General features: G+C 38.7%; 1 protein-coding gene across 1 annotated transcript; it reads right to left on the reverse strand.

Moving 5' to 3' along the window:
* Positions 1 to 100: 100 nt before the first annotated feature.
* On the reverse strand, positions 101 to 26,978 carry itchb (itchy E3 ubiquitin protein ligase b). Its single transcript, XM_073469590.1, has 24 exons — positions 26,854 to 26,978; positions 22,351 to 22,442; positions 20,993 to 21,134; positions 18,756 to 18,880; positions 16,950 to 17,084; positions 15,496 to 15,541; positions 15,224 to 15,396; positions 14,559 to 14,865; positions 13,592 to 13,687; positions 13,078 to 13,252; positions 12,489 to 12,558; positions 11,350 to 11,434; positions 11,115 to 11,243; positions 9,127 to 9,199; positions 8,231 to 8,302; positions 7,440 to 7,528; positions 7,000 to 7,159; positions 6,711 to 6,844; positions 5,197 to 5,337; positions 4,943 to 5,063; positions 4,676 to 4,780; positions 4,235 to 4,331; positions 3,721 to 3,793; positions 101 to 2,833 (listed from the first exon to the last, which is right to left on the reverse strand). Exons 2-24 carry the CDS (start codon positions 22,418 to 22,420, stop codon positions 2,734 to 2,736), a joined length of 2,718 nt encoding a protein of 905 aa, XP_073325691.1. The 5' UTR covers positions 22,421 to 22,442; positions 26,854 to 26,978; the 3' UTR covers positions 101 to 2,733.
* Positions 26,979 to 27,331: the final 353 nt, after the last annotated feature.

Genomic DNA, 27,331 nt, shown 5'->3' on the forward strand with positions numbered 1-27,331 from the left:
GTTAAGACTGCTGGAAATGACCACACATCATACTTAATAATCGATCGGATTCATCGATTTACACAGATTCTCTCATTCATCTAAAGCACAAACACACACACATTTTTAATTTAATTTATTAAGGTGACAATTTCTATATTACACATCTTTCATGTACATCAGAAATTAACCAGGGAAAAGAAAATATAGTGTTACCATAAAACTCTTATTAAAACCTTTCTTTTACAAAAGAAAATCTGTTATTGACACCATTTACAACGTGTTTTCATATACAGGAGAATGACAGTGGTTTAGTTGTACATGGAAAAATTCTGGAGGAAAAGAAAAGCAGTGTATTATGATATTTACATAATTGCTTAACTACTATGTCCCCAGGATTTTAATATGTGATCGACCCAGAACAAGATTAAAAACAACACACTGCATCAGGAGGAACCATCTGAGGCAAAAATGTAAATAGGCAACTCTACCGGTCAACTTTTCATCGTGATACATTCATTATATTACACTGACTTTGTCTCAGTAGTTGTTATCTCAGCTGAAGGAACAATGAGCCGTTGAAACAGACCATGTGTCATCAGCTTAAGTGTCGCAGCTTTTCCCACACTGGTGCAGTTTCTTCAAAAGAACTTTTCAGCCTCCTCTTGGTCTGGTTGCTTCTCCACACCAGGGTCAAGAAGGACTGACCAGAGTCCAGAGTGTTACGAAGGTGGAAATAAGGCTACCTGAAGGCTAGTGACAAACACTTAAGACCACCTCACCACACATGTGGAAACAAAGAACCTAGAGTTACTAGAAACAAGGACCGGATGCCCCACGTGCTGCAAGAAAGTGGAGGGAAATTTTTTTTTAAAAGTGCTGTGCTTTGTCAGACTAAAAACACCTGAATCCAATGTTCCTCAGTAACCACGCCTGTCTTTTCAGTGTGTAATTCATTCATTCAAAAGGACACTCCAAAATGAGCAACCACAATACCTGGTGTTTATATTTCATAGATAAATGAGATTAATCATCTTCGATTATTGTTGATCAGATGTTGTGTCACCCAAACCAAACCAAACAGAAGACTGCAATATAAAGATGGTTTCTTTGCACACTTGATGCTGATTCCACATTGGTAAAGCATTTAGAGGCTTCTTTACGCTCACAAAAATAAAAGCCGTTCTTGGAAATTCATAAACACCACAAAGAGAATCTTAACTTGTCTTGAACACATCTTAAAAAAGGAAAACACAGCGACACACATTATTCCATCGTGTGTTAGAAATAAAATTTAAAGCGGGATCTCTGTCCGTAAAACTGTAAACGAGTCAATGAATCAGGAGAAATTTGACCGTTCTGAAGTGGAAATACTCTTCTTTGACAGATTTATAAATGAATAAAAACTGTATTTTTCTTATTAATCTTGTGGTTTCTTATGAGACAAGACAAGAGTTCACTCCCTCAAATGCTACACGTGTGTGAGGAGCTACATGCGATTTCTTTTGGAGTTTTATAAAGAATGCATTCAAAATGTCATTTAAGATTTTACCTAAACTTAAGAGAGTGGATTTGGTTTAACTTGCATTTGGTGTTTTTCACACATTAGATCAAGTACATCTTAAGTACTGAATCTACTGAACACCACCTTAAAATACTTCATCGTCAAGATCTTCTTCTTTTTAAAAAGACCATGAATTGAAAGAAAGAGGCTGATATTGAGATGATTAACTTCTCCCACAATACTCCTAGACGTCCAATCCCACGTCACAGTGCACAAACTCTGGCCCTATAAAACTAGGGTCAGCTAAAGTTCTGTTTTTAAATCTTCCACATCTCCCCACGCTATAAATAATGGAGGCTACAACACTTTTCACAATCATTAAGTGATTCACAGTCAATACTTATACAAACCTCTATCTCTCGTTACTTATATTAGCCATGTCTCCCAATTGTCTTTGAAGCACCAAGACTGCCTGTTATTTAAGCGTTAATTTGGAGCAAAGGTATCATCTTATATTGCCAAGTGTTACTGTTCACTTCAAAAAGGATCCATTTAAGTCCCCAGTAGAGATGCAGATGAAAGTGTGAGAGATTTAAGGGCATGATGAGGAAAAAGGATGCAGCTCATTCTAATGAAACAAACAATCTTAGAGCAACAAAGTTTGCATTTTTGGTTAAAATTAACCCCGTTTCAGAAAAAACAAACCCTCTAACATGTTGCTTTAAAATGTAATACTTTGACATTTACCAGACGCTTTAATGCAGAGCAACTTAAGAACAAATCGGGTTGTTAAAGACAGATTGAGAAGACACCACTGTTAAAACCTGTGGCCCTTCTGGTTAAGAGATGACTGTAATCCCGAGGCCATCCTGTTACCTGCAATTACATGGTCACGTGCAGGGAAGAATCACTACTGCAGATGTCAGAGGGGGAGTTTTCAGGATCCCATGCATAATTTGCTGCACATTCTAAGAGACAGGAGCAGCTTCCGTGTTTTGGTTTAAAAGAATAAAAAATTTTCTCGGCCTGCTGCGAGCACGGTGTAGACGCACATCCCAGCTTCTCTGCAACAACATGCAGGCTCTCACACACACACCAGTACAAGTACCACGCAGGTGTGTGCATGCATGCAAGAGCACAATCACACGAAACACTCGCCCTTTTTCTAAAGAGGCTCCCTGATTTGAACACTGGTGGTCTTTATTCCTTCAGACTCCTGCACCCACTTTTTCAACCTCTCCCGGTTTCTCTCACTCCTGTCCGAAGCCTTCTGTCTCCTCTATGGCAAACATCAACTTCTCCTTCAGTTGCTCGTAGCTTTTGTAAGGTGGCAAGTCCAGTCTGTTGAAGCTGGGAAAGTAAAATAAAAAACAAACTGCATTTCAGCTCAACATTGGACCAATTGTCCTAAAGTGTTTATTTAAGAGAAGATCTTTAGAAACAGCTGAATGAGCATCGAACAAGACTCTAAATTGACCCGCAAAGAACTACATCCTCTCTATACCCATAAATTATTGTGCTATGAGGTCTTCTCCTGCATAGATATAGAAAAGTAGATATTGCATTCACAATTAGATTGACTGAGCGCCATATTGGGGAGGTCAAGATCCGCCAGTGAACAAATACAATGTGCACTGATTTCACTACAAATCGACTGTAACTTGTTTAATTTTTATTAACCGATTTTCATGAAATTTAGTTTGTTATAAATGTTAGAAATTGAACTAGATAGTATGAACTTAATTCAGTTAGGGGCAATCTAATCAGCTCTATGCCAAAAACATTAATCTTCTGAATAGCCGCAACACTGGGACATGCAGGCGCTGACCTATGAATAAGCAACATCAAGTGTAAATTATTACGAATTTCAGCTTTTGTGAGTTTCTCTCAAAATTGTAGATTTCTATACATTGTTATAAAAGGCACCTTGTTGCTTTTTAGTGTATTAAATATTTATTCAATAGACAAGACTTCTTTTGTTTCCTAGACTAGGAAGCATTTTATAAGTATCTGTATCGTATTGGAATGGGCGATGACAGCCTGGGTTTTACTTGGTATCAGTTCGAAAAGGAAATCAGTGGTATCACACATCACTAACAAACCAAACTAAAGCAGGAAACACTTCAGCTTCCTGTGATGAGCAGCTACAGACAGGACCTTAGCATATTTAGTAAAGTAACAATGTCACTTCAGGGGTTTTATCAACACAGAGTTAATCTGCTGCAGGTTGAACTCACCATGTGTGACTTCTGGGAAGCCAGTTTTCTTTTCCCACCTTCTCAATGCAGAACTTCTGGGGACCATTGCTTCCTGTAAAATGAAGCACAGGTGAATAGGAGCTAGAAAGATCACAGTATTTTAACACACCGTCACAGGACAAACAGAATCAGATCCCACTGTTACCAAACCGTACCATCTGAGAAACTGCTATAACAACTGAAACTAGCTTTTTAAAAAAGGCTTGATGTTAGTCGAAGGCTCACCGTCTGCTCCGTTTTTAAAGCTGACAAATATTATTGCAACATAATACATTGACTTTCTGAGCCAACATACTTAGGATTAGTTTAATCTTAGACTAATATAAATGTAAACACGTGCTGCTGTAAGTTCTAAATAGACAGACCTAATTCAAGAAAAGGTTTGCAGGAAACAAAAACAGAACAAGGCTAAACTGGTCTAAATGCATATTTCATTCACATTTGAAAATAAAAAAATGCCAACTTAAAATGGTTATATTGGTGTAATTATTACCCATGAGGTCAGCAAAGCCTCCTACAGGCAGACGACAGGTGCCGGTGACAAACTGCAGCAGCCTCATCCTCTTCTCATTGTCCATCTCCTTTATAAACTGCAGGACAAAGTGATATACTGTTTAAAACACTGAAATGTCACAAGAGAAAACATATATTAAATTATTTAAGAATGAAATAAATAGCCCCGTAAGTAAAGGACTATGAGTAGAGAAATACATGTTAAGGAATTTTTTTTTTTGTACTTTAATACAAAGTGTTTCTTGGATTTTTCAGAGAAACCACAATATACGAACCTGAGCTTCTAAGCAACTTGCTACAATTTACACAATGGAATATCAGTCTATATGATTCCTTAGGTTACTTCTTAGGATGGCTGGGTTCATGTTTCTGTACATAACAGTAAAAAAGTATAACAGGTGACTCCTTTTGGTGCACCGACCTGCCAGAACCAGAGGATCTGTTTGCTGCTCCGAGCATAGTGTCTGTAGATAGTGTTTCTCTGCCAGTCTGTGAGGTCGATCTCCTGCATACCACACAGCATCACCTGTGACAGGAAACAAGTTATTAATATTAGTACATCAAATATTAATATTTTTAATATAAAAAGAATCATGTCATTTCTCCCGAAAAAGATATTACAGTGACATCAATTAATCTTTATTCAACACAAAGTTCACACGAGTGATGAATTACAGTTCATCCATACCTCGAGCTCTTTAGCGTCAAAGTACTGCAGGTACTGCTGAGGGAGAACCTCGTTGAAGCCTTCAAAGAAAGCCTGTGTCTGCTCCTCCACGCCTCTGGACAGCCTCCACTCTGCTACCAGCCTGCAGGGGGAGACAGACACACACACACACACACAGACATTAAACTCCACCTCATTAAACTCAAAAACCAACCAGACACAATCTACTGTGTGAGTTATGAAAAAGACTGACTCATATTTTTTAACAAACCCACCTGATGTACTCCTCCTTGTTCTCCTCAGTGACTTGGATGTCTCCTCCTCCTGGTTTCAGCTCATGGGTGGAGATTTCCCCCAGGATCTCTTTGTCAACGGAGAAGAACATCTCCAGACAACACTCCTCAATGTCGTTATCCCTAAAGAGCAGCATTGACAGTTACAGCACAACTTTAACATCACTGTATGTCATTCATTCATTCATTCATATAACTTGACAAATGGATGTTTGACAGACACGGTAGAGTTGGAGCTTGTCATCAAGAAATAAAAAGTTGCATAAAGATGGTAAGAGCTGATTTATACAGTGTCCCTGTATTGTGGATGGGTGAGACATGGTGGATGTTGGGTCTGGCACAAGATGATTTCAACTCAATGCAGACCACTGAGTTTTTTCCTAATTTTGACTGAGTTGTTTTCCCGTACTTTCCAAGACTTCCAGATGTTGCTTCTCTGATTAATTACAGATGATTACAGTGATAAATCAATCATCGTCATTACAGCTGAATCAAATTGATCCTCACAGGTGCCTGCACGCATCTGTCTTTACGGTTAAATATTATAGTTCCATAAAGGGGATCATTACTTCTCACAAGTTGGTCTTTAATTGAGCCACCTTCACTGCGAAAATGCCAAACTCTTCATCTGTAATTCATCAGCTGTCAAGTTTCTGCATAAAATAACCCTGTTGTTGTGAAGTCTGCAAACTTTAGACATGACTTAACAAAAGATTTGCATTTTGTGACTCGTGAACACAATTGTCGGATCTATTTCATAATAAAGAGCTTGAACCTAATCCCATGTCCTATTGCACAAATTACCCACAAGTGTCACACAGCAGTAGCCTAACAGCAGTTACCTTATGATGTCTATCCAAATGTCTGTTACTTGACACTTGAAAAACTTTAGTTTTATGAAGTGTGCATCACAATCAGTCTAATAACGAACTAATAGATATATAATAATACAGTGATAAAAAAACAAAGCCAATCCTCTTCTTGGTCTATTTCCCAGTAACAACGGGGAAACACTATAGTTTTAACTCTATATCAACACAGTTTAAACTATTTGTTATTAATTGATGTTTCCTTTTTTTTCTTTTATAATATCTGGTTTTAGAAGGTGCTGCAAGCTCCCTTTTAAAAAGGTCATGGAAAATGACTCTCTCTTAAAAGACTACTTCACTTTGTAACTTTTACCTTTAAAATAAAAAAGATCATTGTTATATCAGTAAATTGTTTATTTATTACCAAAGAATTTATCAGTAATACAGTTAATATGGGAAAATTATGAATGGATTTCGTTTTCTTGATGACTGAATTTATTAAAAACTTTCAGTAAGGAGCACCAGTGCTGCTAGTGGAAAAATTAAGTCAGGAGAGCTGCCTATCTAATGGTAATCTAAAGCCATCAATCCTGTTTGAATTCTTTTTAATGATTAACTACAGAATAAGAAAGGTGTTAAAGTAGACACCTCTGTAAAAGTGCTGTCCAAATCTCTATGCGTACTCACTTGATCCACATGAGGGAGTTGTAGAACTCCGGATCTATCGACTCCAGGTCTTTGAGGGCCAAAGGCTTGTTCAGGATACGCTTGTAAAATGGCAGTGAGAAACCAGTGTCGATGAACTTGCCGTGGAAAAGAGCCTGAGGGACAGAAAAACATGCAGCATGAATATTGTTCACATTTCTTTCACAAGTTGCTGTGCAGGAATATTATTTTCTGTATGGCACAAAACCCTAAAACTATTTGTTCTTGCCATAATAATAAAGAGGAATCAACATATTGAAAAATGACAAACCATGGCGATGAAGCGTCCTATGAACTTGAAATACTTGAGATGGTCAGGGTTGATGTAGGAGGCCGGGTTGATCTGGAGACAGTAGTTATCTTTACCGGCATATTCGAACAGGCAGTACATGGGGTTCAAAACCTCATGGGACAGCAGGAAGAACCACTCCCTGTAAGAGAGGACGCCACAGAAATGTTAAAAGGACAGTACCATGTATAGAACTAGCTGCTGGCTAACATATTACACAGTGGGGAGCCTTCCAATCAGTGCAGAATTACATAAACAAGGTGAAATTATACAAGTGACACTGCAGAGGCATCTTAGAAACAGCCAAAATAAGGACACACATCAAGAACATCTCTAACAACTTGGTTTGCCTCTTTTCTGAAAATAGAGTAAATCCAATGCATTATATGCAACCATTTATGTTCAGCCATATTCTAACTTACCTGGCGACACCTCCGTAGTCGAGGCCTTCTTCTCCAGGGAAGATGATCCACAGTCTCCTTCGCAGATCTTGAGCGTTGAAGCTCATTATCTAAAACAGAGAAGATGTATTGATGGATTCAAGGGGGAATCACTGTATTACACGGTAGTAACAGAGTGCACTGGGGAAATCAGAGTTTTTCTTAACTGCTTAAGCACATTCACAAAAAAATCTATGGTGTAGTTTCCCTGTGAATCCACCGATCCCTAGTAGAGCATCACATTACTGGTACCTACATAAATCTATGTTACACCCCCTTTGTGAGTGAGTTTGATAAATGAGAGCTGAGAATTTGCATCTGTAAACTGTGGACATGAGAATTGGTCACCCCATTTTGAGAATTATGATTTTCTTTCAGCATTTGTGCCAGAGCAACTGAGAAAAACTGTAAAGTGGTGCAGTAGTAGTAGCAGTAGGGGAAGTGTAATATCAGATATTATAGACCTTCCCTTAATACATTAAATTAATAAAACAAAGCTTTATTCACTGCTGTTAAAACATGGGTAAACTAAAGTTTGCATCATTTAAAACATATTTACACTTCTGAAGATCATCAGACACTCCACTGTGGATTATATTTTCGAGGTTTATACACCGATTTTAGTTTCCACTAGAAAAAAGTAACGACCAAAACAACAGGACTTCAGGTGGAGGTGGCGTAGGTGAGCATATCTTCTCAATGGCAAATGGGACAATGGTCTGAGTGTAATAACACATTTTCCCACAGTTCAATGAGCTCTGAGTGACAAATACCTGTTGGAAGGAGTCCTCAAACAGGGTTTTTCTGGATACGTTGATCTTGATGTGTTGAGGCATCGACAGTTGCTGGAGAAAAAGGGAAAATGTCAGAAGCACTTGGGGAGCGAATGTACTTTCAGCATGACAACACCTGCCAGATCATGAGTCATTCGAAATTCAACACACACACACACACACACACACACACACACACACACACACACACACACACACACACACACACACACACACACACACACACACACACACACATATTATATATTGGTTAATATTTTGAGAATGACAACAAAAATGACCATAAAGTACAGTGCAGTCCTTTGACCATACCCTGATGGTGATTTTATGTAGCTGTAAACAGTCTGCACTGGTTTAGACAAATTCTTTTACTGAGAAGTTAAAGAGTTAATGATAATCAATGTGCTATATAACGGCCGATTAAACCGTGCTCGAATTGTATTATTATCTTTAAATGCTGGTCCTCGACTGCACTGTGAGACATGTCCACCAATGACGGTGGATTCAGAGTCAATGATTCAGAGCTACTATGACTGAAGACTGTCTCAAAAATAATGTTGTATTGTTTGTTTTTTTTTAAATATATTTTTGGCCTCTTCATGGCTTTTAGTGACAGGAAAGGGGGCGAGAGAGAAGGGGGGATGACATTCAGAAAAGGGCAACAAGTTGGACACAGCCTCTGTACATGGGGTGCACGCTCTACCAACTGAGCTACTGGGGCGCCCCATCATGTAGTCTTCTGACTGATAAGAATACAACCTGAAATGATGCATCAAAGCACTGTGATTCATCTTACTGACATGCCTCAAAGTTTATACTTGATATCAATTGCAATCAATATTTTATTAGACCCTGTGCACTGATATGACTCTTACCTGGCACCAAAATCTGAAGTACTGTACTTTGGCCTTGAAGTCTCGAACGTAGGTGATCTGAGGTCCGTTTTCACTGCCAGGGAAAAAAAGGAGAGACAGACTTACTACGTTTTAATATTTTAAAGTGCTACTTAGAAAATGATGGCATTCTAACATTCTAAACTTAAACTGTGAACATGGTAACCAGCTACCATTAATGTGAATATCTTCATAAGGGTTTAAGTTTAAGTTTAAGGTTATTTGGCCAGTATGTCAAAGCTCCTGTCAGTTCACACCGTAACGTTCTTATCCTCATTAACCAAACTGGTTTTTCCACCCCTGGGACCAAACCGTAGTCATTACTCTCAGTCTTGTTATGCTAAAAAGTTATTATCATGAATCAACTAAGGTGTTTCCTCTATGAGAAGACAACAGGTAACATTAGTCACATCAAGATTATGTGTCACAGGTTCTAAAAATAGAGAGGAATTTCAGAGGCAGTTACACATTTAGCTAAAAAAATCAGCACAAACAGAACTATCTGGTGTAATAGCGCTATTTGGTGAAGTCTGTCAAATATAAACTAAATTCAGCAATAAGTTGGGCTGATAAAAGATTTGAAAAAAATAAACATCACATTCCTAGTATGATCAAGTAAATATTTTTGTCTTAATACCAGTCCTATGACGTCACGTTAATTAGTTTATTCAGAACGTTATGACACCAGCACTTTCCTCTGGCGGAAAACACACGTCACACATTCATTGCTGGAATGCAGAGGTGGACTGGAAAGACTGAAGCGAGAAGCTTACTAACAGTGACCCCAAGCATCATGTATCCAAGGTGTAAAAGGTGTAACAGCTACAAAGAACCTACTAGTACGCACTTTTTACTCTTTGTTCCTATAAAGTTGCTCATCTAAACAGAAAATTCTTTCCATAATCCACAATGCTCATTCAATAAATCTAGTTATTTAATGACACACTGTTGTATTCACTTCCTCTAAACCTGCTTCATCTGCTAAAACCAGTCAGTGATTTCCTAATTTCTCAGAATGTCTTTGGAAAACAGGAATATAAAAATAAATTATGGTGCTATGAGAAGGCGTTTGCTGTTGCACAGGTATAATTTCTAAAGGTGTTATACTTAGGGATGTGTACTGGCACCCAGTATTAAACAGGCCCTGGGGCTAACCTAACCCTTGTTACAGTGAGAGCAAATAAAACCTGTGAGTGAGTCAAATTATTAAACTGGCAAATTCTTGTAAACTGCTGCTGGCTGAGACAGCCACCTCCTCCCTCTACCAGCACTACCTGCAGGCAGTGAATCACCTCAGCAGAGGGAGGAGGACTGATACCGACTGGTGTCTGTGTCATCTAAACTTCACTCAGTATTTTAATGTCAGGAATATTATTTATTTTAGTCACATTTCAGATTTGTTTCCAATGAGATATTATTGAGTTTATTTTGCTGTTGTAAAAGTTATTGTTGCTGCTCTAGAAACAATATTTAGTTATATTTAAAAATTAACTCTGTTCTGAATTCCTTTATTATATGTTTTAAAAGCATTAAGTTATGAAAAAGATATTGAGAACTGAAAAAGTTCCAATCAATAAAAAAACTGAAACAATGAGCAGTATCAATCAGAGTCGTAGTATTAATAACATCCTAATCATACCCATTCCTTCTTTTACTAGATCCAAAAAAGGATAAAACTTAGTTACCAGTAGTATTATTTCAGTGTTCGATATGGTAACACACTATCTCTTCATTAGTAGTTGATTGTCTGCTCTAGTTAATGAGCTTCATTGTGTCTGATAAATCCAAACACTGTGGTTAGAAGCTGTAATGAAAAAGTGTTGATTTCTCTAAAATCTGCTGATTATAGAACAATGGCCAATAGATACCCGATTACCTGATCCCTCTTGATGTAACAAGGTTATACTGTTATGTGATTCTCAAGACTCAAGACTTTGATGCAGAAGTAAACAAAATGGTGGAGGACGTACAGTGAGGATTTTCCAGTGCGAGGGTCAATGTAGGTGGTCGTTCTCCTGTTGTGATCTACGAAGTAGGGGATACCATCTACAGTGAACCTCATCTCCCAGCCCTCTGGAAGTGGCTTGTCATTCAGCAACCTAAAACATGAGATTACATCAACATGTAGTGATGGAATATTTCAGGAGAAGCTAAAAAGACACATGAAATGACAGCAGTGTCCTATGCACACACACACAAACTGACCCCTGTGTTCGCGGGTCCTCCCACTGTGTTGCCCGTGTTGGGTGATGTACAAAATAAACTCTGCCATTTGTGTCCGTTCTTTTCTCTGAAACAAGAACAATCAGTCGATTATTCATTAACACATTACTTGAATACACTCAAACAAACAAAAATTTGAAGGTGCCCACATGTCAAATTTAAATCTTACTTTATCTTATTAATTTGAGAAATTTGAGATTTGGAGGGATTCTCTAATTTCCCATTACCCAACTGTAATAGCCTCAATCTATGTATTTAGGCCTCTATGGGATATCATCCCATTTCTGTCATACATTTGCTGTTTTTTTACCATTTTAAGTGAGAGAGTATCTACAGTATTTAAGTGTTGAAGCCAACACTTAAACACTAATAAAAATCTTGTATATTTACACCGTGGTTTATGTGTAGGATTCCTGGGATGTTTTGATTATAATTCAAGAGCACTTGGTTGCACCAGCTTTGTGCACGTTCTCTCCTACAGTAAGTTAGGGTGTAAAACTGACACTAGAGGCTTAGTAACTTGTAGTTGGTTTGTAACTAAATCAGCTACATAAATTGGCTGCACCACGATTACTTTGTGCAACTAGTTTGGATGTGAGGTCATATACTGTATAAGGCAAGTGATCAATCAATTATCAAAGGTCCATCATCATAAATACTGTGCATATTAGCTAACAGGCATCGTAGCACATTGTAATAAGTTACGACATTGAAATATCGTAATCATAAAGTAGGTCTCTACTGGATTACTGTGTTGCAAAACAGTATGCAATTGATGAATTGTGTGCAGAAAAACTGCTGTTTTACCATTAGTGAGTATAACTGACATTTTATGAATGCGATATTTATGTTGTAACTTATCTCCATGGTGCAATAATTTTACATTATACCTATGCTAAGTGAACTCGCACACAGCTGTTGCAACAGGCTGACATTCAGAAAAGTTTGTGAGCCAACTTTTTTAAAGGAATTCAGCTACAACTCTGTTGTTGGACGTTACTTATCTAAAACAAACTTCTTTATTAGTTCTTAAAGGGAAATTTATGTGGAGTAATTAAACACACATTAGCAGGATGGAATAAAACCTGTGTATTTAATGTCAAAAGTCTTAAAGATCTTACCCCATCCATGCGGCAGAGGACCGAGAGGATCAAACTCCTTATTCTGAGTGGCTGCGGGCTGGTCTTGTACCTACACAGCAGAGAATCAGAGGAATTCATATGAATCAAAAAGCATCAAGAGGACAAAAACAACGTTTGTTGTGTCTTTTTTGATATACAAACAAAAGAATGGAGTTACTTCAGTTTAACGGGACATATTATGAAGGAGGACTCATGTAAATACAAACGTCAGATTAAACCAAAGTAACATCTTTAATCCAATTGGTTGTTAACATTTAACATTTATGTCACAAACATAAACACTTGCAGCTGAGCTGATTATGTAAATACTTTAACGATAAATTGCTTATTGACAGTGTGTATTGATAACAATCAATGTATTGAAGTGACAACATTAAAGAAAGATTTTCAACTTGCAAAACTCACTTTTCATTGGGAAATGTTTTAATTTCTTATGATGGTGACGTCCTTCTTTTTCATCACACACGGGACAACCAAAATGCTGTTCCAGGCAATAACAGTCACCGTATTCCAGTTTATTAACACCCACATTACCACACAGTTTCACTTTACAAAGAGGAAGTCTTACCCCGAATATGAACCTCTGGTTGAACTGCTGCATGGCGCCCTGTAGCTGGCTGCGCTGGTGCTGCCACTGCTCGTAATTCCGCACCGTCTCCATTGTGGGGCGCTGCCACGTGGTGGTTCGCGTGATGTGGTCGACAAAGTAGACCCGCCCCATCTGGTCGACACGACGCTCCCACCTAGAGATGAATGAAATGAGGGAAGACAATGGGAGAATGAAAAAAATGTGAATACAGGTCAACTTAAACATCTCAAAGTCATTTATTCTTATTGTTCTAAATGTAGCACTTTTCTGCATAATTGATGATGTCTGATGTACTTGCACCACGCAGTTGTTGGCAGGGTTGAATGCACTTAGTTTAAATGGCTTTGGATAAAAGTGTCAGCTAAATTAATTGAACGTAATGTAGATAACATAATCAGGAACTTAAAACTGGACATGAGCCAGTATTCTAGTAATCAAGGAAAATACTATCTGTATCTAAGAAGAGAGAGATAAAAAGGGGAGGAGTTTTTACCCAGCAGGCAGTGGTTCGGGGCGCTCCCAGGTTGTTCTCTTTTCCACGTGGTCGACGAAATACACCCTGCCGTTCTGATCCACCCTCTGCTCCCACCTGGATAATAAAACAGCAGTAAAAAGGAGAACATTAGGTAATGGTGCACAGCTCTGACCAGTTAGGTTATCTTTGGATTTAAAACAGCTTGAACAACATGAGTCACCCTGCAACAAAAGCAGAAAATAACCAGTGAAGGTCACAATGTTGTCATATTGACGACACTAAAACAGCAGCAATTATGGTGATGATAATGGAGCGAGTTGGTCACAACCACAGTAAAAATGTTAAAATGCCTTAAGTGACAAACTAACAGATGTAATAATGGTATGCTGTGTGTGTGGGTGTGTGTTACTCTTTCTTCACATTTGTCACTTGAGCATGCAAACATACAGTAACTGCTTTGTGTTTGTTTTAAAATGTTTCTTCTGTGTTTCAGTAAAGGTTTGATGTGAAATCTAAACCAAACCAAACCAACCAGTAATCCCACTTCATGTTGTCTCTGCTCTCACATATCCTTGTGTTCTTAAAGTGCACACACATCCATTTATCTGTATATCGCTTCAGGACTTAATAAATCACTAAACTCTCCCTCACTGCTGTAATTTGCTGGGCTGCAGTAAAGGTTATTCAGGACTTTTTACTCAAAGATGACCCAATTTCTTTGCAATACATTAATCCTGGCGAAGCTTTTAATCAATCTTTTTCTTCTTGAACTTTCTGTTGAAGAGGTTCGTGTCTTGTTCTGTTTCTTTGTTCATCACACAAAGGAGCAAAACATATAACCAGCCTTTTGGCTTGCTGAGCATGACTATGAAAGATCACATAACATTTGTCAGTCTTTCATGTTAAAGACACATTAACTTTTTGATTATTCTTTAACCACAACCAGCATAAGTTCTTCTGCAAAAACAACAAAGTAAGAGCTGACCCAGGCGGCAACGGTCCAGCACTGACAGCAGGGACCCTGGGAGTGACAGCAGGGGTGACGCTGCTGGTTGGCTGTCTGGTTGCTGCAGCTCCAGAGGCTGAGGCTGCGACTGAGGCTGCGGCTGAGGCTGAAGCTGAGGCTGAGGCCGAGGCAGAGGTGGAGGCTGAGGTGGAGTTCCTGTCCGAGCCGGTCGATGGACTTGAGTCCGGAGCTGGTGAGGGTCCTGAGGCCGGCGTTCGCACCGGTGTATCAGAGCCTGACTGACCATCGCTGCCATCAGCTGGTGCAGAGCCGTTGCTGGAAGATGCTAAGGAGATAATGAGATATCACAGAGTTAGATCGTATTGTTTCTAATCAAGGTGAGACTGCTTTGCAGCTCGAGATGGCAAAGGTACAACAGTAGACTTAATAAAATATCTTTTCTTTTTCATATTTTACCGTAATCATAGTTTCTGTTCTTCACTGTTGCCCTATGTGAATATGGCTAGTAGTAAGTAAAGTGGTTGTACAAAAAAAAGTCAGTCAGAGTGTGTGAGAGCTGTATGGTAAATGTTTGACAATGATTAGATCACGACAGTCTGTAGAGAGAAGAGAACTTGACTTTTCCCTTTCTTTCTTAGTTGAAAAGTGTCTAGAACAGATCCTTCCTTAAGTAAATGTCTGACCTGGTGAAGAGGTGGGTCTACGGGGGGTTGGAGGAGGAGGTCTGGAGGGTCTGGGTGGTCGGAGAGGCCTAGATGACACTGAGGGAGACCCTGTGCTGTTCGTTGACTTCCGCCCACTGGGAGAAGACCTGTGCTCTACACCATCCACAGCTGGAGAGTTGTCTCGACTCCGCCTGTAAACAAGGAGGGTTGATGAAGATTAATAAATCAGAAAAAAAAATAGAAATGTGAAACTTGTGAAACTCGACTGACAATGGGAATAGATACTTCACCTTATGACATGATCCCCATTTGGTTGTGATTCCCCATTCGATTTACCTGAAGTAAGACACACAACACAAATGAGACTTGTTTTGTGTTCACACAATGAAATCTTGTGTACTGGGAAATATATTGATAGTAAATCCTTATTGTGATATGACACTCTTAGATTTTAGATTTAGTTATATATCATTATGTAGTATAAAGGGCCACCCACACCAAGAATGATAACTATAAAGAAAACTATTAATAGGTTGTTCTTTGTAACATAAGTGCATTGTATTGTGCACACCACAGCTATTAACGACAATGGGGAACGATATCCTTCGGATCACTGTCAGAGCATTTTTGATGAACAATAGAAACACTGACAGCCAATCAGCATACACCCAAAATTAGAAGGCAATCGATCAGCTTGATTTTGTGGACATTTTCCTACAACATAATGTTGCAGCAGTGGTTATAATATTGGTTTTCAACTGTAGCCGACCTCTTTTATGTAAGTTAATTGATGGCATTCTTTAGAAGGTCTACTCTAGTATCTCAGTCTTGGATGTTTATCCAACTTATTAAATGCTTACATAACCTTTATTAGGCTGCAAATTACACACAAAACACATCAATTCACTTGAGACATACTGATGTGGTTTCTGAAGTTTGTTTTGATGTCAGCATAATTGATTTTGACTCGGCCTGAAGTATAAATAAAATTTGTCTTCAAAAGACCGCACCTCTCCTAACAAAGGTGTTGGATTCTCCTAACTCCTCATCTTTGAAGAATTTCATAAAACCATATCCTTCTGGGGGGTTTCTTTTTGTCGTTTCTGTGTGCAACATAAAGCAACAGACCATCAATATCCATTTTCCTAAGCTGCCGACACGGCTGCTTGGCGGCACTGTTTACACAACATTATCCTTCATCAGTGTGGATGCTCACATCGTTTTTGTTATAGTGGTTGTGATCGTTCTTGGTGTGGACAGCCCTTAAGTAACCATCAAGTGATGTAGTTTTCTGGACTTCCCAGACTGTTCTACTGGTTCCAATACTTGCCTTTACCCACTTACGCATTACATCCACATTACTGATGAGAATTTATCAAAAATCTCATTGTACTAATGTTTTGTGTCAGTACCAATAGTCATCCAAACAATATTGTTGTAATGTTTGATATTTGATTTTGTCCCCAGTCCTAACATTTATGAAGTGCTTCTGAAGAGATTTCAAAATACCAAAATATATTTTGTGTATCATGATCTAGCCTAAAAATATTGTGATACTATTTTAAGGCCGTATCACCGAGCCCTTTATCTGACTGTACTAAACAGAATGAAAAATATTTATAAATGTGTTCATATCCTGTTTTCACATCATTTTGTTTCAACCAGACAAAGGCGGTAGTTTTTACGGTAGTCAACAGTCAAACAGGTTTGCATGCATCCAGCTTGTGGCTCAGTTGCGACTCACTGTGATTCTCAGCCTCGGCTGTGGCGAACATCTCTGGGTCGACTGTCATGCCGTCCAGGCAGACAGACAAATCTCCCACCACATCTGACTGGTCTCTGTCCGCACACAGCTGTAAGGTCTGCACCACCTCAGAGACTACAGCCAGACAACAAAAATACAAGAGGTAAGACAATGACAACTGAAATATATCTTCTGCTGTTAATGACATAGGCATACCTTGAGCCAATCAGTAATAGGATGCATTGACCCTTTAAAGTTCCTCAAAGTAAAACCAGTGATATACAGCAGCAATACTAAAAAGACTATTAACATCAAGAAATAACTTCAAAATGTCTGTTTTATTGCCAAATATCAAATGTATTGAATATTTCCAGTATCACCGTTCCATAGCCATATTAGTAGTCTTTTCCTTGGCTCAGTGTAGAGAGACATTACAGTTTAAATTAAGATAAATTATCTAAATGAATGAGAGGAACACAATAACACTGTTCGATCAGCTGTTCCTGTTTAGGCTAAATGTTGCTGTTTTGCTCAGATAATCATGGGCTCAAACATGAAATCAAATCTCTGAGTCACTGAAATTACAAACTTATGGAGATCAGAGTGTATTATCCTGCTCTGACATGGAACGTCAATCAGCTCATGCCATGTGATTTGTACCCAGAGTTCTCTGTCATTAGCACTGCTGGACAGGGTCCATGCATAAAAAATGACCAGGCAGGGGAGTGAATGGAGTCTTTGACAAACAAACCAAAGATAAAAATCTACAAGGGAAAATGGGGGTTGACAAAAACCAGCAGCCTGCTCCAGAAATGTAGAGTGGACTGCCTCATTGATTATTTTTTTTACTCTAAAAAAAGTCTGATAATGCACATGTGTAAATGCTTTGAAACAGGGTTGCATGGTTGTTGATAAAGGACTTGAGAGCCTCCAAAAGTTTCTACATTTTGTTTGACTGCTGGAACACAGTTGTATCAACACGTACCACATTACATAGATAGCAGATAAGGCTTTGCAAAAACCTCGGATGTGCAGGATGTGATGCATTTTACATTTCTTGCAACTGCAACAGCAGTTTCAAATAAATGAACAATGCCCCACCTTCAAAAGTTTCTTCAACAGGAAAACAAAGAATATACTACCCAAACTATTTGATGAACAAAAACATGCATTGTTTAGCAATCGACCAAGAAAAGGCACCTTACTTTTTTTTTTTCTATACAGAATAAAGATCATATGAGAAGACATAAACTTTGTCCCCTAAAAAATGTAAATGATTAAATAAATAAATAAAAATATGTTTAGAATAATTTTAAGTGGCACAAGACTGAGTACTGATCTACATACGCTATTTCATATTGACATTTTAACAATCTGACATGACATCATGTCTTTGTAATCACTGCAGGCTTTTGAGATAACGGTTAATTTAGTAGTCTAGCTATGTCTTGTAGCATTTATCTTAGTTTGGTTTGAAGTGCAGAAGAGTTGGTACGGGTTTGGTAAGTGTTAACATCTGTGCATGTGCTGGTAAAGATTGTGGGTTGAAACTAGCCCCCAATCATCCAGGAGGTATGTTTGCCTGATTACACATCTCTAACAGAACACCAAGTGTGTCTATGTCAATTAAATCTAAAATTTTTGGAGAACAGATGCACACACACACAGGACACCCTGAGAGAGCTGGCACATACTGTTGTGAAAGAAACAAAGAAAATATTCATAGCATGTAGTGAAACAGGAAGGGAAAAACATACGCATAACAGCTGTGTGTGTTTTCAGTGTGTCTTTGTATCATACACTCACTTTTCATGTCGTTAGTCTTGAGCGTGTCACTGACGTCCAGCGTGGCCATACCCAACATCACGTCTGACTTCAGGGTCTGGTGGCTCCACACGCGAAACACCAGTTTGCTGAATGGAGTCACAATCCTGTCGAAACAAACAGTTCAGTTGGAAGATGCAATGCATTGATACTATTGAAAAGCAAAAGGAGCCATGCCTTGCTCTTGTCTACTGAGAATCTGATTTCAGAAAGCCCACCAAGGTCTAACTATCAGGACTTAACAGACATCTCATTAACCACAGTTTTTCACTGAGCTTTATCTCCTCTTTTCTGGCAAGAAACTGGTAATCTAAGGTAGCTTGATGTCACAGCTGTCACCACCTGACATCTCCATCCATTTATGAGTGTTTGGTTAAAATGATATTGTGAAACCAAGCAGTGTAACAGATAGCAACAAGGACAAAAAATTACTTCAACTTCAGCAGGTTTGAGCAGCTGTGAGCAGCGAGAGTCTGGTTGTGAAAGCACCACAGACAATAAAGTTCAGAAGCTATTCGGGGACAACGAGTGTCTATAACCATCACTATGACAGTTGTTTAGCTAGCACCCTCAGCGCCCCCAGGAAAAAAAACATTTGTGGACAGATGGACTCAGGTCCCATTACATCCCATAGTAAACACTTGTTATGTAATAACGCTACCCCCCATGGGTCCAGGGGAAACTGTAGGAGAGCTCTATTTTAAGAGAGATCGTGGACAGGCTAAAATTAAGAGGACATCTGATGTGTGAATATGTTGCACTGCAGGGAGTGCACCAAGTGTACAGCATATGTTTAGAAACAGGATTCCTGTAAGTGAACCGGACACACTCCCTCACCTCCATGTGGCATTTTCCTTGTAAGTGCTAACCACAGGGAGATAGCATATCAATTCTTTCAACTGTACACACCATTCTCATGAACTCTGAGTTACTCTAGAGAGAAAATCCTTCCCGTAAACCAAGTCCTGGTGACTCATTTAGAAAGAAACTTGCTGGAGGCAAGACATCTTGATCAAGATCAGATGTTACACCAGCAATTTTATACAATTAGAAGGAAGTCTATTTTTGAGCGCTTTTGAGAAACTCCTCAAGGTCTGGACAGTTTAATAAAGAAATTTTGATGTGCAACACCAAATACTACGGTCAGCAAGAACTTTTCAAACACATTTTTCTATCCCAAAACCAAACATCCAAATAATACACTGATTACTGTAATTACTTGATTCAATCTCTGGGGACAATGAGCAATCTCATGATTAGCCAGAATGGCTTATTACACAAAGACCATCAACAGACTTGTACAAGCGTTTGTACATTGAGTTGAACTGTATTTCACCCAGAAGCACAGGAAGTGATCACTATGTGCTGTATGGTTGTTTCTTTATCAGCTTCCAAACATTTTTAATGATCAACTTAAAGCTGACATAACTGATACAACTATGACTAACCTTCCTCATCATTTCTTGTACTGTATCAATGATGGTCAATTATGGCTGGACACCAAAAGAAAGTAATTTTAGTTTCTTGAACAGTTTGAAAGTGCTACCTAAGACTTTTAACAACAAGTGCAAAGTGCTGATAGTTCTTTCAAACTGAGAGGTAAAACAAAAAAATCTGTGTTTGAGTCAAATCTAAGATATGAAACTTTTACAAGAAACAGGGTTGTTTTGAGCTTCCTGGAATACCAGTCTGGTGAAATTTACCACAATGGGATCACTAATAATCAGAGTAAGATGTCTACCAAAGCTGAATAAATTTCCTGTAAACATTCAAACATTACAATTCACTCAGTGTCCTGTGTGTCAAATCCGAGCATGCAGACGGCAGAACAGAGCAAACATCAGCATTTTAAAAACTATTCAACAAGGGTATGGTTGGAACTAGAGCTGCAACTAACTGATTAGATTCGTTATCAATTCATCTGCCAGGTAGTTTCACTATTAATTGTTCAATTGTTTGGTCTAAATCCTCACGTTTAAGAAGCTTGAACAAGTGTATTGTTAGACATTTTTGCTTGAAAAGTGACTTGTATGATTAATCAATTATCAGAACAGTTGGCAACTAATTTGACAACTTAAATTAATTCAACTTTTTTCAATCAACTAATCCATTTTTCAACTAATTGTTGCAGCTCTAGTTAGAAGACAATAAACAAGTATGATCATCAATGTGATCAAATGTCATATGGGTCTGGTAATCCCGGCAAGACTCTGACTCACACAGTGAGCGGCTGCTTCCATTTGGGGCTGTGGGTGTTGTTGCATTTCTCAGTTTTCTTTGACTGGCCGTCGACCGTCACTTCCACATAGGGACTGGGACCAAACCAGTTTTTCTTGTTCTCTTTCAGTTTTGCTGACAGCACTGAAACAAGGAGATGAGGATAAGGAACCATGCAATATTTCAGGAACAAGGAAATAAAGCACACATTTTTAAATGAAAAGCAGAACAAGGGAACATGACTGCGATGAAATCTGGACTGTACCAGCTGAAATTAAAACCAGTGCAAAATGAATTTTAGCTGACGAGGCAGCAGTAATGACTACCTCAAAATGTCTGGCGTTGCCGGGATGGACAAACATCATCACACGATGAAACACACCCAAGGCAAACTAGACAGTTCTCAGTTGTCTAAGAGCGCAGGTGTTATTAGAGACATTAACAATGGCTCTGTTACATTTAAAAGGTGCAATATGGAAGAATATTCATTGTAAACATCCAAAAAGTAACTAAATTTAAAGTTTTGACATTATGATGTCTATGTAGTGTATTAGAGGGATATTTAGGCCTACTGAAGTCAGCATGCCAACCAGCTAGCCCGTCCTGGACCAAAGCTCCCTTGCTAGTGGTGTAAATACCAACCCCTGGTTGCCGAGCTTCCAGTCCATACCGCTAGCTGCCCGACTAACTGAGCTGAGCTTCAAACTAAGAATTTTGATATTGACAATATTAGTGAGGTAATAACACAAACTTTTCCATAACTGAATAAACACGCTGTTCTCAGAGGAAAATAAGGTCCCCAGAACACTGTTTGAAACTAGAAAGGTGGCAGGGTCCGCTAAAATATAAACAAAGTAAAACAGTATGAAATCGTGTTGTCTTTAAGGTCAGTTTGTTTATTCAGTTTATTCAGTCATGAAAACAAAGAGAGTTTGTTTATGTGGTTTGTGTAGGCAGAAAGAAAATGAATCAATGATGTCTTCTGATTAAAATTCTACATAGTGCACCTTTTAGTATGAATTTGACAGGTGGCCAATTCTTACATATTGCACATTTAACTGTCCAAGTAAGCCATGTGTGACAGTGAGCCAACATGCACATCATCAGGAATCTGATACTGAAGCAGCTAAATGGAATTTAGCCAACCTTCATTTATTATCATAACGTTACGGTAATTATTTAAATTATTTAGTATTATTTATTAATTTAATTCCTTGTTTACAGTATAAAAAGCCATGTTAATCATGTTTTGAACATATATGACATAACTTTGAATGCAAAATGAGCAAGAAATAAAAAAAAAACAACAAACAATAGAACCTGACTTTTTTATTTTTTTTTACTTGAACCTCTGGCTCACCAATAATTTGTAGCTGTGCCTTCATAGGGTATCCGTTGGAAGTGCCCGGCTTGGTTACTCCACTGGCCATGACATAGGGCTGGGAGGAGGGCCTGTAGCACAGACAACATATCATTAGGGTGATGACAAACTGGTTTCCCACTGCTGCAGATAAGCAGCATATACATGAATACACACATCATTTTGATTAATTTGGCCCACAATATGAAAGACTTGAAAAAATTATACTTCTGTTAACAAGTTAAAAATAAAAAGTCCAACCTTCCCTCAATAATTAAGGACTGCACGTTTTACTAACCCTCCTCAAGGCTTACTAATGCTTACAGTAAATAGGTGAACAATATCGCTCAGGCACAATGAATTTTAAGCTTTATTTCCTTTAACTAGCATCAGTTTTCCTATTAAGTATGGTATGGTTCAGCATTCAGACACATAATATTGACTGTATAACATCAGTCAATCACTACTATAAGAATCTTTATTGGCCACATACAAGCATATTGCGTGTAATGTCAATGAAACAAGTGCAAGGATAGGGAGAACAGAGAAAGCCAGCCGGGAATCAAATCCGGCATCAGTGAGGTAACAGTGCTGCCTTAATTTTTACTTATTCAAAAAACAGGAACAAAGTGGTTTACAGTGTAGACTTTTAGGCAAGAGGCATAAAACAAATCATGCTCAATAAAACTAGCTTCTATTGTTGCCTGAATGAATTACATTATAATCTTCATCTTGCCTAAAATGACCTCATGCGCACTTCCCATATGTACACTTGTTTTGCCTGTATTCATGGCATTTGACCGTGCACAATAGCTTTCATCAGTTTCCGCTTAAAGCATGAATAAGTTTTACGCCATGAAATAAAACAGGCTCTCCCTGCTTTTATTCACAGTACAAAAAAAGGCAAATGATCTGGTCTCAACCAGGTCAAACATACTGCCTACCAAACCTCCATAACAGCCTTCAGCCACATGAAATACTACTAATATTGCACTTAAAATTTATGATGATATCAAATGCACTCAAACATTTCTGCCAAATGGAAAGTCTTATAATGTAATGTAACAACGCTCATCAGGAGCATCGATTCTAATAGATGGAGAGGCTACGTTTTCTTGTTTGTATGTCTTCCCATCCTAGAATCTATCAGCACCAAAAGTATGATCTTGACTCTTGCATTCAGCAATAAGACAACAGACACACTGTACACATCAAGGTCAGGCCTGAAGTCTGTGAAATGCTGCTATCTGCAATTGTCAGCTTCTCATTCTTCCATCTTCAACTTTAAAACACCACCTGTGTCTATCTTCCTGCTCCGTGTCTGAGAGCAAGATACACCTGACTGCAAACACAACCACATAAAGTGTCTACACAACTCAACACAACTGAATGCATACAGGTTACACCCACAGTAGGTGCTGCTCTCTGTAAATATTTAATTTGTATTGTAGCTTGGACTTCTAACCACCTATCCATCATTATCTTTCACCAGCAGCTAACCACATGTTTTGTCATGTTTTTCCACTTTAGTTTGATTGCCTTCATTTTCCACCAATAAAGAACCACAAACAAGCCACTACAGTATGTTAACCTTTGCTTATTCACTGCTCAACAGAGCTCGACCAATATTGGCCTATCACCGTAAATCGGCATACATGTTGCCCATTTCTTTAGTGATTATAATGAAAACAAAGACGCTTGGTTGATTTATAATTTTTAAATCCCCAGTGAGGTTTAATGTCTCCAGCAGCTGGTGTGCTTTTGACAATACTGTTTATTGTTAAACTGTAAAATATCTTGCCTTCGTTACATATCTTTGTCACAAGCATGTGATAACTGCATTTGAGGGATCACTGCAAAATATGTGTATATATGGTATCTATCAGCTGTAATAGAAACGTAATTCTAAGACACCCTGACAACAGGGTTAATAGGTTTGGGGGATACTTTTGCTTATAAAAAGAAGGTAACACCAGTCATAAAATGTTTGCTTTACAGAAAAAGGCAGACATGCATGATGTGTCAATCACAGGGAAAGTCAAAGAACAGGGACGTGCAAGAGTCGGGTCCTGTGATCTTTCCTAGAATCCGGTCCGTTACCACGATGCGTCGCTGAATAATGCATGTTCCCCCGTCTATCTCGTCCAGTATGCACATGGCAGAGCAGGAGAAAGTGAGGAGCTCCTGGGTAAACTTTCACTTTGGCTACTGCTTTAGTCTCTGTCAATAATTAATTGCAACTGCTGACTTTGCAGCCTTGCAAGCAGGCTGAACGTGTTTTGCAGAAGAGGGTACTCGCTGCATATTAAACTCTACAATGACCTGCCATTGACTTTTTTTTTAACCAGCTAAATAACAGCATCGTCTTCAGGCATTTGAAAGTGAGTTTGAGCTCATATGGTACCATTTCCTCAGCAATAGAGCTCTGAGTGTGTTCTCTTATAAAGGTGTGTTGTGCACCTGAACCCCTCTAAAGATCAGCAAAATCTCAAAAACATCAGCCACACTTGTATTCTCTGAACTGTTAAATATTTGGACTGGTTGCCTCATTGAGGTAAACTGTTTACACCATGACTAAGTGTAAAAAACAACAGTGCATATCGCTCAAACATAACTTCATGATGATCAACTTGATTAGAAGATAAAGGGACAAACATGTTGTTCTATCATGATGCTTAGAGGAAACACAACTCAAGAGTCTCACATCTAACTCATGTTAATCACTGTCCATACTCAGGGAAGTACCTCATTCTATATACTATTCAAATATAATGGGTTGTTTTCTACTTTGAAATATAAAATAGCACATATTTCCTGATTTACTGAAAATATGATGTGATCACTAACTCGGTCTCCAGTGAAAATTAGAGGTGGACCAATTATCAGCCCTGGTCAATTGTCGGGGCCGATATTCAGCAATTTCAGATTAACTGTATCTGTGATTTTTCTGTCAGATTGCCGATAAAATAATCTAATTAAAAATGTGCTACCTTGGCTCTGATGCAGCATCCTCTCTCACAATGTCCCACTCACAACAATATCTGATGGGTAACACGTCACAATTAATAGCCTATAAACACTAAATAATCAGAATCTTTAAAGTAACTAATAACTAAATGTGTCAAATAAAGTGGAAAGGAAGTATAAAAGTAGCAGAAAATGGAAACACTAAAGTAAAGTACCTCAAAATTGTACTTAATAACAGTACTTGAGTAAATTGTACTTTTATTCCATCACTGGTTGTTCGAAATTTTGAGACAAAGAGTTTTTACTGCAAATGAATATCGGTCCCATATATTGATTTTCAATCTCCTTGATTTCTAAAAATCGGTATCAGTATCTGCCCTGAAAAAGCCATATCGCTCGACCCCTAACGAAAGTCAATAGCATGGTTCTTTCAGGTTAGCCGATCGTGTTGGTAATCTTGTGATGGGTTATTAATAGTCAAAACATTTCCCATAACAGCAGAAACAGACAGGAAAACAGCAGCCAACCGCCCTGTTCAGTCACCAGATTACTCAACATTACGCTGCCTATAGATAACAACAGTGGGAGCCGAGGACACAAACCAACACAACCTTGCCAAGTAGCAGATGACTAACAACTGTGACAAAAATATCATTGTCTCTCTCCTTCTTTGTCTCTGTTACTCCCACATAACTGCAATTATCCAAGCAGACAGAAGTATGCAGTCAGAACTGCGGCAGGTCGGGAACACTGGAAAGAAGGAAACATGGTTTTCCATAACAGCATTATAACGTTTCAAATACCAGCTCGGTGTTTCTTACAACCAGTTCACTCAACTCGCGCGAAGAAACAGTATTTATAAGTTAAATTTAGCTTTAATTAATACTACTTTGCGGCTTAATGTATAAAATGTACGACATGTCGCACTAAGGAGTGGTTGAGTATCATATTTTGTGTCCTACAAAGCTTGCAACTTTACCAAAGAACGCGGCGAGATAAAACAGCCAAATACTGAATGGAGTTTGGCGTACTGTCCTCTGTATATGAGAAGACGTAGCTCAGCAAAACAACTCCAACCACTTTAATTCTAACTGCGCCAGCCGGCATGTGCATTAGTTACAGACAACAATCACCGAGGTAGCTTAGCTAAGCATTATCCTTCAACATTCCCTTTCAGATATGCTAAGCTAACAAATGTTGGTTAAGATTACATAATTTTATCCAACTAGAACTGGATAACGAGCTAACGCTAACTCAAGTTAGCCGTGCAGTGAGGAACAGTATGTCCTGGCTAGCTAATATACCGCACTGACGCTTAACAGTGTGTATGTTTACAGTGGCGGTGTGGTCACCGGAGTTGCTGAGTACGTGTTGAATGTCAGCTGGCCGCCGGTTCTGACAGCCTGCTGCCATCCCAGCCCGGCTAGCTGCTAGCATACTAGCTCGTGTCATCATCATGGCTGGCTGGAAATTCCAAAGTCCGAAAGGCCATGAAAAAACAAATAAGTGATGTTGCTGTCGGCTTCTATCGCTTACCAGGATCAGAAGGGAGGCTGTAAAATCAAGCTGGTAACGCTGCAGTGAACTCCCAGCCCTCGGTCTGCAGGATGTTTAGGTTTCAGTCGGGGCTTCACTTCAAGGAAGAAGAAACTTCCACCATCTTCGTAAGCAGACGTCACGTGACCGAAACAAGGTGGGGCGCACGCTTCTGCCCCGTTGCGCTGTGATTGGACCAGAGTTGGACCAGGATGGACCAATGGACGGCCAGTAAACATGGTGATGCGTTTATGGTCCAATTCAAGTGGCAAGGAAGCTTTTTGCGGTGTAATGTTCAAGCGAACGAAATAAAATGACACAATGCAGCAATTGTGTGAGTATTTGTGTCCTACTGAAAAATATAAGCGTGCTGATTAGTGAAAGTTTTTTCTGATTTTGCATAAAATCACATTTTGTTGCTCCCAATTGCACACAGTAGAAAATTACATTAATTTTTTGAATCCCATGTTCACCTGAC

Source organism: Pagrus major, chromosome 7, assembly GCF_040436345.1.
Source record: "Pagrus major chromosome 7, Pma_NU_1.0".
NCBI lineage: Eukaryota > Metazoa > Chordata > Actinopteri > Spariformes > Sparidae > Pagrus > Pagrus major.